Genomic DNA, 14,094 nt, shown 5'->3' with positions numbered 1-14,094 from the left:
TGTGTTACCACAACTGCCTTATAAACGCATCCTTCCTTGCCAGTCTGAACACAGGAGATTTAGCCACAACCTGAGCAGGCAGCCTAGAGATTTGTGAGAGGGAGAAGCTGGTAACAAAATCCTTAACTTCTCCCTTGCAGGTATGTGGGGAGCACAGGCCAAAAGCACTACCCTTCCTTCTCAGTCTTTACATACATAGCAACTTTCTCCATAAAACTCACTCTCATGAGCAAGCTGTACAAAATGCAAACAAGAAGAACATGATAGTTACACACCACAACAAACAAAAAATAACTGACCTAACCTGATTTTCCTCCCTCCAAGTAAACTCAGTTCACCAGGTTCCTGTCTCCAAATGGGTATTTGGGTTCCTCTCTCTCACCTCACACTACACTGTGTTACTCAGGTGCCTCCATCCCTCAGGTAAAGCAGGTACCCAAGGCCCAGCTTCTGCACTGGAGAGGGTGCTTGCTAACCAGAGGGACACCACGTGCATTAGGCACCTGCAATCCCTGTGCAGCAACAGGTGGAGGGCAAACCCAGCTATTTGAGGGGGTACTGCTAGGGGCTAGCTGGGAAGCTGCAGAAAAAAAACGACAACAAAGAACCACTGTTCTGGACAATTTAAATATTAAAAGTTAAATTGCTTTTTTCCTCCTCCTTTTTTTTTTCTTTACTTTTTTCAAAAAGGAAGACAGTGATGGAAACAAACCAAAATGGCCCAGATCCTAGACAAGCATTCTCCTGATTATATATCACATGGGGAAGCTTTACTACTTCTGAGGCAGAGGACAGAGAGAACAGACAGGAGAGAGGAGTGGAAAGATGGAGGGAGAGGATGAAATGACAGGGTCACGTATTGATGACAGGCACCTGCCCTCATTCGCACCAGTCAGCCCCATCATTATCTATCTGATGCCCAAAAGGTTGTTCCATCAAACACACAAGCTCCTGCTCACAAGGATGACACCAGCAGGGCACAAGCACACAGACCAAACAGCCAACGAGTGACTTGGGGACACCAGGGGTCGAAGGCTGTTTGGTCAATGTGCAAAGTGGCAGGGAAGTTGAAGAGAGCTTCATTAAGGTCCTGCTGTCTGCCCTTTCATGTTGGGCACAAGGGTAACACAGCTATGCAGAGCAGTGGGGGCAATACCTTTTTAACATCTGCTATCCTTTCCTTCTTAGAGGCCGGTTTTTCTTTGGTTTCAGGAGGGGTCTGCTGGGATTTCGAACCTGTTGATTCACTTTCGGATTCAGACTGACTTTCAGAGGACTCCGAGCTGCTGTTTGACTCGCTGCCCTGCTCGCTGCCCTGCTCGCTTTCAGACTGGCTTGCAGAGTCAGAGCCAGAGGCTTCTTCGGATGCCGAGTGACTGATGGTAGAGAAAGAAGAGATTACATTTTAACTGCACTGTCACAGCTTTGAAATACGCAGCGAGCAAACCAGAGCCATCTCCAAGCTACGATAGGCTTGGAATAGCCTAAATGCAAGTGTGAACCGTGTGGTCCCAAACGGGCACATTGAAGTAGATGTAATTCCTTCCCAGGAGAAGCACTGAACACACAGGCAAGACTGCAGGCTCCAAATCAATGTACAGTACCTCCTGCTCATCAGCCAAAACAAAAAGAGTGGTGGTAACATGAAGAGAAGCATTAACAGTACCACCAGCACAGGTCCTCCAGAGAGGATCTGGCTCGCTCAGAGCAAGCACGAATAAGGTATATCAGGAGCTGGAGTGTCCAGAGACCATCCAGCTGTATTAAAGATAAGCAGCTCCTCCGGCACGGCTCTCCACTACACCCTAGTATGGCCAATGGTTCAAAAATCCGACATCCAATTTCTGAAAGAGGCCAGCACCAAATACTGTATGCATAATACTATATATTATAGTAAATACCATGTTTCTTGCAGAAAGAATAAATTCAGCAACAGAGCAGCAGAAAGGAGCTTGTACAGACATGTGGCTGGGGCAGTTCCTGTTTAAAGGATTACACCAATGCTGTGCAGCCTGCATTTCTCAAGTAGCTAATAATGGGAGAGCAGAACATCAGATAGGTGTATTCCTCTTTTTTTTCTTCCCTTTGCATTAAAAAGGGTTAATATACAGAACATTCATTTAAATGCAGGTTCCTGAACAAAGGAAATCAATGAGAGGCCAAACTATTTTAGGTGGCCAAAATACTCAAATACCTTTGCCCAATCCCTCCAACATCTATTTTTCATTTAAAATCCAATTAAAGAAAACAGAAAACTCATTACGACATATAACATACATGCTAGTATGGCAGCCTTACAAATCCCACTCTGTCACAAACCAAAATGCAGTGCAGCAGTAACAAGACTGCAAACTTTTTGAACAAGGAGCGTCTCTTTCCAAGTCAGCTCCTGAGCTGCAGCTGGATGCTTGTGTAGTATTTAAGGGCATGCTGCACATAGAACATCATGAAAAGAAGAGTCAGGAAAACTTTGCAGAGGGAACCCAGATGTTTAATTTTTCCTCCTTTTGTACGAAACTACAAAAGTAACAAGATACACCGAAGGCACAGTTCAAGAAAGACAAAAAAGCAAAAGCACGTGTACAATTACATACAGGTCTACAGAAATCAATACACGCTACAGAGAGGGGATCACTAGAGTCAGCTACTATTCATAGGTATATCCACATGCAAACAGGGCTCATTTACACACACCACGGAAGTGTTTTCCACTCTCAGATAAAAATTCTTCAGGTATCTGTGAAACCTAAGGGGGCTGGCCCCCAGCAGCTCATGCATCAGCAGCTCAGCTCCTGGCTGCCGTCTCCCAGGGAGCGGGCAGAGGGCAGCAGCCGAGCGCCGCGGGAACCTGCTCCAGAAATCCCTTCGGCGCAGGGCACGCAGCCAGGCTCCCAGCCGCCATTTTACAGCCATCCCTCTTCCACCATCTTGCGATTCCGTGGCAGTGGCGGCCGCTGCGCTGGGTCTGTTCGCAAGTCCTGAAATGGAAGAGGGTAGCACGCGCAGGGGAAAAAGAGACAGCGTGGAGTGAGAACTTCTGAGGCTGAAGTAACAGAAACGGAGCCTTTTCAGCAAAGACAGGAGGGTGAACCGTCACCAGTGGTTGCTGGTTGCATCGTCCCAGCTTGGTTTCGAAGGAGACGGGGGCATCGCATCTCTTCCTCCTAGCAGGGCTGGAAAATCAAGTTGAACTACCATCCTTCCAGGCCACCCGCTCGCTCCCGCCTGTCCTACCCCTGTCCACAACAACCAAAGGCACAGCCCCACGCACAGCCGTCTCACTACACCCTGCCACCGCCTGTCCCTTCCTCTACGTTTTCTGCAACTTCCAGTCCCCTCTTCTCTACCACAGCCCTCCATCGCTGTGCTCTCCTGCTACACCCCATCGCCAGCACCGTCCACCGCGTCTCCCCGCTCGCCTGCCGCCCTCCGCACGGTTTCTCGTTGAGCACGTTCACAGATCTGCTGACATCTGCTCCCAATGTCCCGCTCGAACACGTGGCTTTGCAACTGAGTCTACTTGGAGTGAGTGATGAAACTTCTGCGCTGGAGAATTTTCAGAGTTTCAGGATTTTTTCAAGAAAACCAAGGGAATTTGATTAGGAAGCATTGCCACACCACTCAAGGAAACAACGCTCCAGCAGCTCTGGGGACAGCCAGTTTCCACGGGCAGGGCTCGGCAGGACACTGTCCCGCAGAGCCTCCTGCAGGGACAGAGGCTCGACCTCCGCGAAAGAATGGGATCCGGAGGCATCCAAACCTCTACTGTCACGACGCAAAGTGGCAACATCAGGCTCTGGTTGAGTCATGTTGGCATCCCATGTTCCACGGGGACACATGAAAGAGGAAGACACTTTTCTTCAATCAGATTTATTAGCAATAGCTGGAAGAAATTATAACAACCCAGGCTAGACTGAGGCCAGACAGCTTTGGCAGTATTTGTTTAAAGGCAGAACTGTAATTACTGGCCTCCTCCCACTCTGGAGCTCTTTGTTTCTCAAGGCCCTAAACTTTATTTCAAGGACACAGGGACACAGCCTTTCTGCACATCAATAGCTGTAATTCATGTGCTTTATCCACAACATTATCCGGACACTATATTTTTTTCAAGATGTGAACGGTGTCATCTGAAAAGAGGGCAGCTTCTCTAGTGACAGATAGATGACATTCACATCTGCATGTACAAGTATGCATGTGCTTGCCCTACTAAGGAAGGAAATGTAGATGAGAAGTCATATGTCCTTTTGAAGGTTGTTGCAAATAATTCTTTTTTAATAAACAACCTGTTATAAAGGCAAAAGGATATGTGCTTGTCTTTATTTCTACATTGATAGAATAAAAAAAAAAAAGAGAACTGAAAAGGCTAATTCCATAAAAGAATCCTCGGTTTCTACCACCGAGACAATCAGGAAGCATTTCTACCTGCCAACAGAGTATGAAGGATTAGCAACATTGTATGTCAAGTCAGGCCTTACACTGTACACAACGGGAGATTTAAGTCCTCTCTTCAGAAGCTATTTTTGGAATATGCCCTGCTTTAATCCCCCTAAGTTAACATCCAAACAAGACCTACTTTCAATTAAACTGTAAGTGGGGGATAAGCTATAATTAATTGTCGCAAAAGTCACGATTCAACCAGTCCAACCTTCACTAAATTCGGCAGAGAAACACCCATGAACATCAAGAAAGCTACAGCTGGACTGTTGGTAACTCCCTTGAAGTGAGAAACTCCTATAAAAATTGAGATCTGCTAACACTCAGCCAAATACGTTCCCCTGGTTTCTAAGAAATACTTCAGGCTATAATTCTGTTTTAATTAAGAGCCTGCTCTTGGCCTGAGGAAGAAGAAAACCAAATCATCCCTTACCAAGAAGGACACTTTCCTTCCAAGAAATAAGTAGCTGAACAGCAGCGATAAGACCCTTTACAATTGGGCATCTAAGTTTACAAGGCAATTAGAGCATGCCTGAAGCCTCCAGCCTTAGTGTTTAATATTTCACTTATGACTTCATTTTATAGGGGATCATCATTGCTAACAGCAACAAAACCTTTTATAAGCTCTCAACAAGTACAAACAGTATATATATTTCCAGAAGGTGCACGACAAGCTGAAAAAATGACCCAATACGCATTTCCAAGAGCTGACAAGGGAATGGCTCTAACTAAGACCATTCTGCCCCAGACTTTAAAATTTGGCTTTTGATGAACAGAAGTTGAATTCAGCCAGGGGGATAAAGGAGGATTAATGACCCAAGACCCTCCCACAAGCCAAGCTCCTCCTAGCTTTAAGAATTGTTGTGAACATTTTGAATCTAAACAAGTTTGAATCCAAACAGCAATGTTCCACTGGGCTTTGCAAGCTCAACAGGGACTCAGCACCAGCAAAACCACACCGTGCAGGCTCAAGAAGGTCCTTGGCACAAACTCCCAAGGCTAGATAACATCAGGGGCTGGATAATATCAGAAACCAAGTTTATTGTTCCCCTCCGGCAAACATACACTTAACCCCTATGTGTTGCTGGACACAGCTTCGCGTGTCCTGTGGGTAACTGACAGCCAGGCATCCAAGCCCATCTCGGCTTCCTGCCACCAAAAGGCCAAAGGCAGGTAGCGGGGAGACAGCCCCTCCCCTCTCCCACCCATCCTCACTCCACAGCCCGTGTTCCCAGTACTCACCTTCTTCCTCTGCCAGCACGGACTGGGCCGCTGGACTCCCCCATGAGCCACTTGAACTTGGTAACACATCAGAAGACCAGCCCAGAGAAACAGCAAAATAGGTCTCTGTCGGCTTAGCAAGTAAGATCAGGACCAAGCCTTTAGAGGAACCAGGGATAGTGGAATTATACTACATTTGGCAGCCCAGATGAGTTGCAGAGGAGAAAAGGGAGATTTACTCCAAAACACAGATCAGCAAAGCCAGTGAAGGCTACCAATTTAAAGCTATTTAAACACACATGTCTTCCTAAAGTGACCTACACACAGACTGTTGCATACACAAAGGGACAGCGACAAACCACAGAAGATGCTAATACGCTGACTCAGCTGGATACCACAACATTTCCTTCGAATATTTGATCTATAAATGTGATGTTCCCTATTACTATATATGAACATATACGAAATGCCTACATACATTGCAAATTAAAACAAGCACCATCAGTTAATGTTGATGCATGTACCCAAGTCACACAGTAGCTGTAAGAAAGCACCAAGCCAAATTTCACCTCTAGGCTAAACAAGATAGGGAAACACAAGACTGATTCTGGCCATAGATCATCCGATGAAGAGGGGATAACACTTGATAACGAGGGGATAATATGTGGACCACAGAGGACTGAGAACTTCATGGGATCTATCCCTTGCCTTGGGGAAAAAAACATGAGCAAATGCTATAGTAAGTGTAGCCAAGCCCATACAAACAGCACACGGAGCTTGCAGGAGAGCTAAGCAAACGACACTCAGATTGTGATACTAAAGATAAATTCATTCCTAGCTTTCTGAGTTCCCTTTATTTTATTCTAAAAGTCTATTAAAAAGAGTGATTGGTGCTTGCCTGTCTCCCAAGGCAAAGATTTTCTGAGTGATAAGCATTGAGAAGGGTCAGTCGGTGAAAGAGCTTTTCCCAACTTATTTTCTGCAGGCAAAAGTAGAAATGGAGGGGAAGGAGGAAAAATATTCCTGCTACTCTACTATCCGTACCCATGCTTGGTATGTATTTCTAACAATGATCTGTCTCAAAGTAGGAACTTAAACTAGAATATACTAAAAACACAGCCAGCCTTTTCATACTGTTTAGAAGCAAGTCTCAAACAACTTTGTATACTGACAATATAATTTGGCCAACTCTGGGCAGGCTTTCAAGGGGCACAACAAACATTCCCCAGGTTACAGGGCTGCCCCTGCCGAATAACCAACATGTCCTTCAAAAAAAAAAAAAAAAAAAAAAAAAAATTCCCCAAGCTCCTTTTGTGACCAGCAGCTTTTTTTCTTAAATAGGCAAGTGAGAAGAGTTACCATGGGGAATATACAGTTCTTCCACATGCGCCTGCAAACCTTGCTTGCAGAGGTAGGGTGTTAATTACACTTACGCAGCACTAGGCACAATAGGACCATGGTGCTACTGTAACAACTGAGGGATTATGCACTCAGCAGGTATCCTATCTAAATGACCATCTGAATTGGGTTGTGCAGGTTTCCAGCCTGGCTCAAAGGAGGGGAAGGGGAGGAGGCAGAAGGAAATCTTCACACACATTCTGGCCACTGCTACTTGCCCCAGCACAGGACTCCCAAACGCCAAAGGCAAAGCAATCCTGAGCACACAGTGAGCTAAATATATCCCTCACTGCTCTGCTGCAGCTCCCAGTAAAGCACGTTGGGTTATCTTGAATGACAAGTATTTTCCAAAAGTGTTGGGTTTGTGGTTTTTTTTTTTCCCCTCCACTACAAAGACACCACATTATGCTTGCACAAGCAAGCAAATCGAACAGTTCATTCACGATTAGGAGAGCTGGCTCTCTTGCTCTCTGATCTTTGAGCCAGAGGCTGAAAACGCTTGGGATGTTTAGTGGGAAAAGAAAAAAAGAAAAGAAAAAAACAAAACAGCACAGTGACAAAAGGAGTCAAAACCTGTCTGCTTGATTAAGGAGCGCCATTGAGAATCTCCAAAGGCAGCATCCTTCCCCTCCCCTGCACAGAAAGGGAAGGACAATTGCAGTTCTCAGGGTTTGGAAAAGGGCCCACCTCTCCCTCCCCGGGAAGGCGGCAGAGCGTTTCAGCGCTCCACATCCAGCACCCACCGCAGGACCCGGGCTGGCTCCTGGCAGCACCCACGCTGAGACCCTCCCGACGCCCAGAGGTACACACCTTCCCGCAAGGCCGACGGCAGGCAGGGAGGGGTTAACTCCCCGTGCCCCTCTGCCATTGCAGCCACAGCTTCTGCTTTGTGGCAGCAGGGGACAGCCAGGCTAAAGCTCAGTGGCAGCACAAAGGGAAATCTGCACGCAGGCAGCATCCCACTTTTTGCAAAGGACATGTAGTTGCAGGGGCAGGGGGGCATTAGAGTGCGCACACACAATTTTGGTTTAAATTAGTAGAGAAAGGGTGGTTGTTTTTTCTCCTTTAACATTTGCAAACTTCCTTTAAGACCTAACAGATTAAAGAAATGCAGTAATATGGACATTTAGGACCCAAAATCATTAACAAATACATGAAGGTGCACAAATTCCTTTCTGGTTCCAGGTGATCTGCAGTTCAGAAGAGGGGAGCCTGACCTGGCCTGAGGGTTTTATTCCAAGTGACTGTTAAAAGCTGTTTTTAACCAAGAGATTTAAGGCTCATCAGTAAGCCTCCCTTTTACAGAGAGCACATGGCATTCAAAGCTCTCAACTGGTGACAACTCTGTAGTTAACAGCAGAGGTTCCTCCTCATGAAAGAGATGCAAATGACTCCTGTAATAAATATATTAGCAATTCCATTAAGTCATCTATACCTAGCAATAAAACTTGCAAGAAACATAAATAATTACAACACAACTTTTTCCTAAGGAGCCAGGTGTTTGGAGTCAGTGGATTCTTGACATTGCAACACACTTGTTCATAGCCAGGGTAAAGGTTCGTGAGCAATGAAGTGTTCAGCATCCCGTCTGTGAAGCACCAGGCGCTTGGCAAACATACTCCACAGAAGCCCTGCCAAGACGAAACGCCACGCGAGCATTACCAGCACAATACCAGAAGGGAATCTGAGATCACTGTTTCAAACTTTTTATTTTTTTAACCTTAGAAGTCAAGGCCAGAAAAACACATATACTACAGCGTAGATTATCTCAGCCCACAGGTAAATATAAAGCAAGCTGTATATTGAAAATTATAATTTACAAGCAGTGATGTAGTAAGAGTTACCGCACTTTTGGAAAGGCTCATGAACATTTTGCTTCTTATTATATCCACAAGACACTCCTTGCTCCAAGAAAAAGGAGGCATTAACAGCATGACAGACTTACAAAAGCTTCATTGCAAGTCACTAGGTGTGAATTTTTCATCTAGTCTTTTTTGCTTTGATTTCAAGGATCCTTTACAGGATAAAAAGGCAGATTCTACAAGCACACCACCACCTGTTGAAAGAGCATCTTCAAATGGCATTTCAGCACACATCTTTTAATAAAAACACACCAGAAAAATACATGTAAGACACCATGTCAGTAGAACAGTACATCCTTTTCTACAAGGCTTCCTATATCTAATTATGGTAATCCAGGCCACCTCCTCCCCCAGTGCCTTTCTGTTTGTATTTTGTTTTCCTTGAAGGAGAGGAGAGATAATGCAGAACAGAATCTTTCCCCATCCATTGTCACCACCTTCCTGAGCTGGATTTCAGCTAGGGGCAATGGGAGATTTAGAAGCACTTCTCTATCTTCAGAATTTAAGGGCCTAATTTAACACTGCAATTCCTGCTGGAACTGTTGTCTGCAACACGAAACAAGATACAGTGGATATAACACACTTCCAGGTTATGTATCAGGGATGCAATTTCAGCATAAGCTGCCAAACCCACCCAAAATGGGCTTACTTTAGCTGTTTCAAGTTCAAAAGAAACAAGGCCATGGCACCAGAAGCTTCAGTTCAGTCCCTACACTCCTGCTGACAGTCCCAGGTACTTAACCACACAGCTGGTCTCACTGCATCTGCCACTGGTACCCTCATCTGCTCCTTAAAACTAGCAGTGATAAGCCTGAATAGAGAGACATGTCAGTATAAAAATTCCTCAGAGACAGACCTGGCAACTCAATAACCTGCTAATCATATGAACAGCTTTCTGAGGGGTGAAACATGAAAACAAAGTTGGGAAGTGGTTTCTCCCTATACCGAGTTGGAAAGATTAAAATTAATCATCACTGCCTCCCTGGCCTTCCCTCTGAGCCCTCTCAAAGCTCTAACACAAAGTTAACAGTGGAAATGTTTGTTTCAATGCAAATGCGGTTATTGTAGCCCAAATGCAGACAGCCACGCTGCTCCCAAGACACACACGTGAGATCCTGTGTTCTCAGAAGTGCCATCCCCTACAAGCCGTCGGGGTATGACCCTGTGGCACTGCAACACAACATTATTTCTCCCTGAGCCGTGAGAGAGTTCAGCTTCAGCTCATATAGGAAATGGGGGAAGGTACAGATAAGGGTAACTGTTGCCCTCAAAGTACAGCAGGTGAAACATCAACCCAACAGAAAGCGGAACAGGCTCTAATCTACAATCTCAGCCACATCAACTTCTCTTGGCTGAAGGCACTAGTAAATTCAGGCAGGAGCGGTGTGGGAGCATGCATGCGTGCACGTGCACACAAGCATAGCAATGTCCTGGCAGCAGCACACACCGTGTGCCACAGAAGCATTTCTGCAGGGTTACAGAATTACCCAGGTGAGCTCTTTAATCCTGTTTTTCCATTTTTATTCAGCAAAACAGTCATGCATTTAGAGACTACATAAAATTTGATTAATTATCTTAAGATGTTTCACTAAAAAGAACAATCCAGAAGAGATTAAATTTCAGCTAAATGTAGCTTCTTGCAGTTGGTGAGCCTTTTTTATAGCACTATATGTATTGTATCCATTCCTGGCAGCAATCACAAAACAGGAAACAGAGAAGTTGAAAGTCTCAGAATTGTGCATTCGTAATTAGATGAGACTGCTTCCTTCGAGAGGGTAATGTGAAACAGAAGTAACAAAGCAAAACAAGAACAATCTCCTTTGTGCTGCACACAGATTACATCATTATTCATATGAATTCCTTGCACATTATTCCTTTTGTCTCCTGCACTGACCAAGCCTTTTCCCTTTCCCAAAAAGCCTCCAGACAGTTTCGTAAAGGGTTAAAGCTTAAAAAGGGAGGAAATAAAAAAAAATCCTTGTTAAAGAATCCAGCAGTGCAAATGAAACTGAAAGACTCTGTACATACACGATGGCCGCAACAGCTAAAAAATAAACCGGTCAGCCTGGATGAAAAGCTGAAACCCATAGTTAAAAGCAGTTTAAGAAATGTGTTTAATGTTTCCACTCGGCTCAAAAAAAAAAAAAAAATCTTTTGCAAAATGCACATTGAAATCAAGAGTGAGCTTTAGTGATTTAAGGATGCTGAAAGCCATAATGCTATAAAAAAAAGCCAGATGTTCCAGGAATACTACTATATTCTGCAATTCCTTTTGAAGTTAAAGAAAAAAAAAAAGCAAAAAAAAAAAAGCAAAAAGCCGCACCAAAAATAACCCTGCTCCTTTTCAAGTCACTTGCTTCTCAAAATAGCCTGCGCTATTTAAAAAAAAAAAAAAAAAAAAAAAAAAACTAAAATAAAAGCCCGCGCCCGCCAGATGAGAGGAAGCGAGGGCAGGCAGCGGCGGCCACCCGTTCCAGGGCCACGCTCCCAGTACAGCCCAGTACAGCCCAGCAGAGCCCGGGGCAGGCGTGGGAGAGGCGGCGCGGCGCGCGCAGCCATCACGCGCAGGCACAGCTCTGCCTCCGCGCCAGCCGCCGCCGCCGCCGGCCGCCTGTTACCAGGCGAGCGCAGCCAATCGCCGTCCCCAGCGAGCACAAGATGGCCTTTGAACTCCCCACCAGCAACTTCCTGCTGTTTTTAGAGTACACACAGTGCAATGCAGTATGTCTGTCAGCTATGCGGCACAAAGGAACAGCCATTTTGTGACTCAACTGGACCCGCACCAAAATGCCAGGCAGTGCAGCCTTCCCCTCTCCTTTCACAGGGAACGGGGGCTTCCCGAGCACCACCGAAACGGGAAAGGGATGCCCTCGGCTGTCATCGGCAGCCAGGGAGGGCAATTTTTGTTTAACCTCTTCGTTTCCCTCCTCCCCCCGCCCCCCAAATCCTCTTCTTTCGTGTGTAACTACATCTTCATAAAATGGCTGCCACGTAAAACGAGGGTGTTCTGCTCTGCGAAGGCTGCAGCACACGCTGCAGAGCACTCTGCCTCTGTAAGGTGGCCACTGAGCAAAAAACCCACCATTTCAGACCTCAGACTTCCACCTCTCTGAACAGAAAACAGGCTGAGATCTAACCCACCCCAACCTTTTTTCCCCCAAAAAAATGATGGTTTGGTGCTAGAGAAGGCAAGAGCTGGATACAGATGCAAGGGTTTGTTCAGCCCTGCAGCTTCTGTAGCAGAAACCATTCCCACACCAGGGCATTTAGGAGGTGCAACAGCAACTGCAACAGACACGGGCCAGGAGAAACTAGAAGAACAACGTATCCACCGCATGTTACTTGCTATCCCCTACAAAACTCAGTCCCGAACTTCAGGGGGACCCCAGCCTGCCTCTCACCTCTGAAGTTCACGTGAGGGTTGCACCATGGATGTACCCTCTCACACCACCTGCCTTTCAGAAATGCAGCACAGAAGATGCTAGAAAACACACCAGGATTTCGCCCAATTATTTAATGCAAGTCCCAGGTACACAGGTAGTGGTTATTAGTAACTGCAGCGTACCAACTTTTATCCAAGGAGGAGAAAGTTGCATGAAGTCAATCAGCTTCAAGTTTGGAAAGATTTACATAAAGGACGGGTGTTCCTGTTCATCTAGAAAGGCACCAAGTACACCCCTCAGCTTTACAAACCGTAAAGAGTTAACGCCATTTTCCTCCCCAAGAATAATCATCTGGTTTGGGACAATTCTCAGGTATTTTTGTTTATTCAGCATATATACCTTTGCGCTTTCTTAGGACAGGAAAGGTAGGAATCAATTCCAAACATATTCCCCAGTTAGGACACTAAGGTGGTGTATAGGAATTACATTTTCTTCTGCTTTGACACCTTCCTTTCATCCTGCATTTTTGCTTCTCCAGCCCAGGTGAATGGCACCAGCCATATCTACCTTTCCCACCCGTCTCCATCACCCAGGCCTCCCACCAGGATTTGTGTAACAGGACTTCACCTATTTCCACAAATGCTGAGCTGGTCTCACAACTAGGGAGAAAGCTGGCCAGCAGCACATGAAGTGCAGACATCAGTGCATTTCTGGACTACAGTAAAGCAAAGTGGTGGCTTTACTTCCTAGAAATCATTTCCCCTACAACTTCAAGTCAACCTCAGGAAGTAAAGCCCATTTTACGACATTCAGCTGACTCACAGCTCAAAAATAAGCTCGACAGGGCTCACTTACAAATACCCTGTGCTCGATTGTTCCCACATTTCAAGTGAGTGGATGTTACCCACAGCAGGTTTATTTTGAGAAAAAATTGTGAAGGGGGAGAAGGGTAACCTCACACAACAGGTGTTACATGTAAATTGATCAATTATGATAAATAACCTTTCAAGGAAAACACCAAAAGCACACATGAGACACTATGCAAATATAATACCCCTAAGGACAAAAAACCCAAAGGTCTTCATTCTGTGGAACTACTGCTAGATGTCTGCAGTTTAATCTCCTATTTAGCGTAATAGTTCTAACACCGATAAAATACCTTAGTTTAGATTTCCTGAACAAATTATACCCATTATTGCTCTTGCTGATAATCTGCACTTAAAAAAAAAAGCATAAAGACTTAAATAAGCTGAATCATTAGTAATTTTTTTTAAAACTGACTTTTTAAGCAATATTTTGTGTGCAGTATTTACAGTAATATAAAGATAGCATGGTTTCAAAGTCTGGTGTGTTTTTAAACTGCATTATTATAAAAGGTCTGTATGGGTGCTGTATGTAATGGTTCAACAGTCCCTGAGGCTGATTTAGTTAATAATAATTTCAAATTAAACAAACTTACCCATATCCATTTTAGGATTTAAAATTTGACTGCAATTTTAATACATCCAAAATACCATCCAAGTTTATGCTAGAAGGTTACAGTAATTTGATAATATATATACATTCCCACAGCATTTCAAGTTTGTGTGTTTAAGGAAGGTTAAATACTGGACATCAAGAATACTATTCAAACACCTGCAAACATCACATAGAGCACATGTGATACAACAGACAGTTCAGAATTCTTTTTTATTAGTGTTGGTTAAAAATTATTGAAGACAACACCAGAGAAAAATAAACAGGCCACGATTCAATTAAAATTAACAAAATGCAAAACTCAAGTGTATTTACAAACC

At 44.7% G+C, this 14,094-nt stretch overlaps 1 protein-coding gene across 15 annotated transcripts in view; it reads right to left on the bottom strand.

The window, feature by feature from the left end:
- Positions 1-14,094, bottom strand: part of CHD2 (chromodomain helicase DNA binding protein 2) — a 91,596-nt gene that overhangs the window by 41,319 nt on the left and 36,183 nt on the right. For 11 of the 15 annotated variants that reach the window (XM_030015082.2, XM_030015083.2, XM_030015089.2 and 8 more), the window contains one exon: positions 1,157-1,376. The exons of 1 other annotated variant lie outside the window; for it this stretch is intronic. In XM_030015082.2, coding sequence (XP_029870942.1) covers positions 1,157-1,376 — 220 coding nt within the window. Of the gene's footprint in view, positions 1-1,156; positions 1,377-1,604; positions 1,631-5,393; positions 5,622-14,094 lie in introns of those variants that run through there. 3 more of the 15 variants (XM_030015092.2, XM_030015088.1, XM_041123839.1) reach the window with 3 other exon arrangements.

Source organism: Aquila chrysaetos, chromosome 5 (assembly GCF_900496995.4).
Source record: "Aquila chrysaetos chrysaetos chromosome 5, bAquChr1.4, whole genome shotgun sequence".
NCBI lineage: Eukaryota > Metazoa > Chordata > Aves > Accipitriformes > Accipitridae > Aquila > Aquila chrysaetos.
The sequence above is the reverse complement of the archived record's forward strand: the minus strand, read 5'-3'. Positions and strand labels throughout refer to the sequence as shown.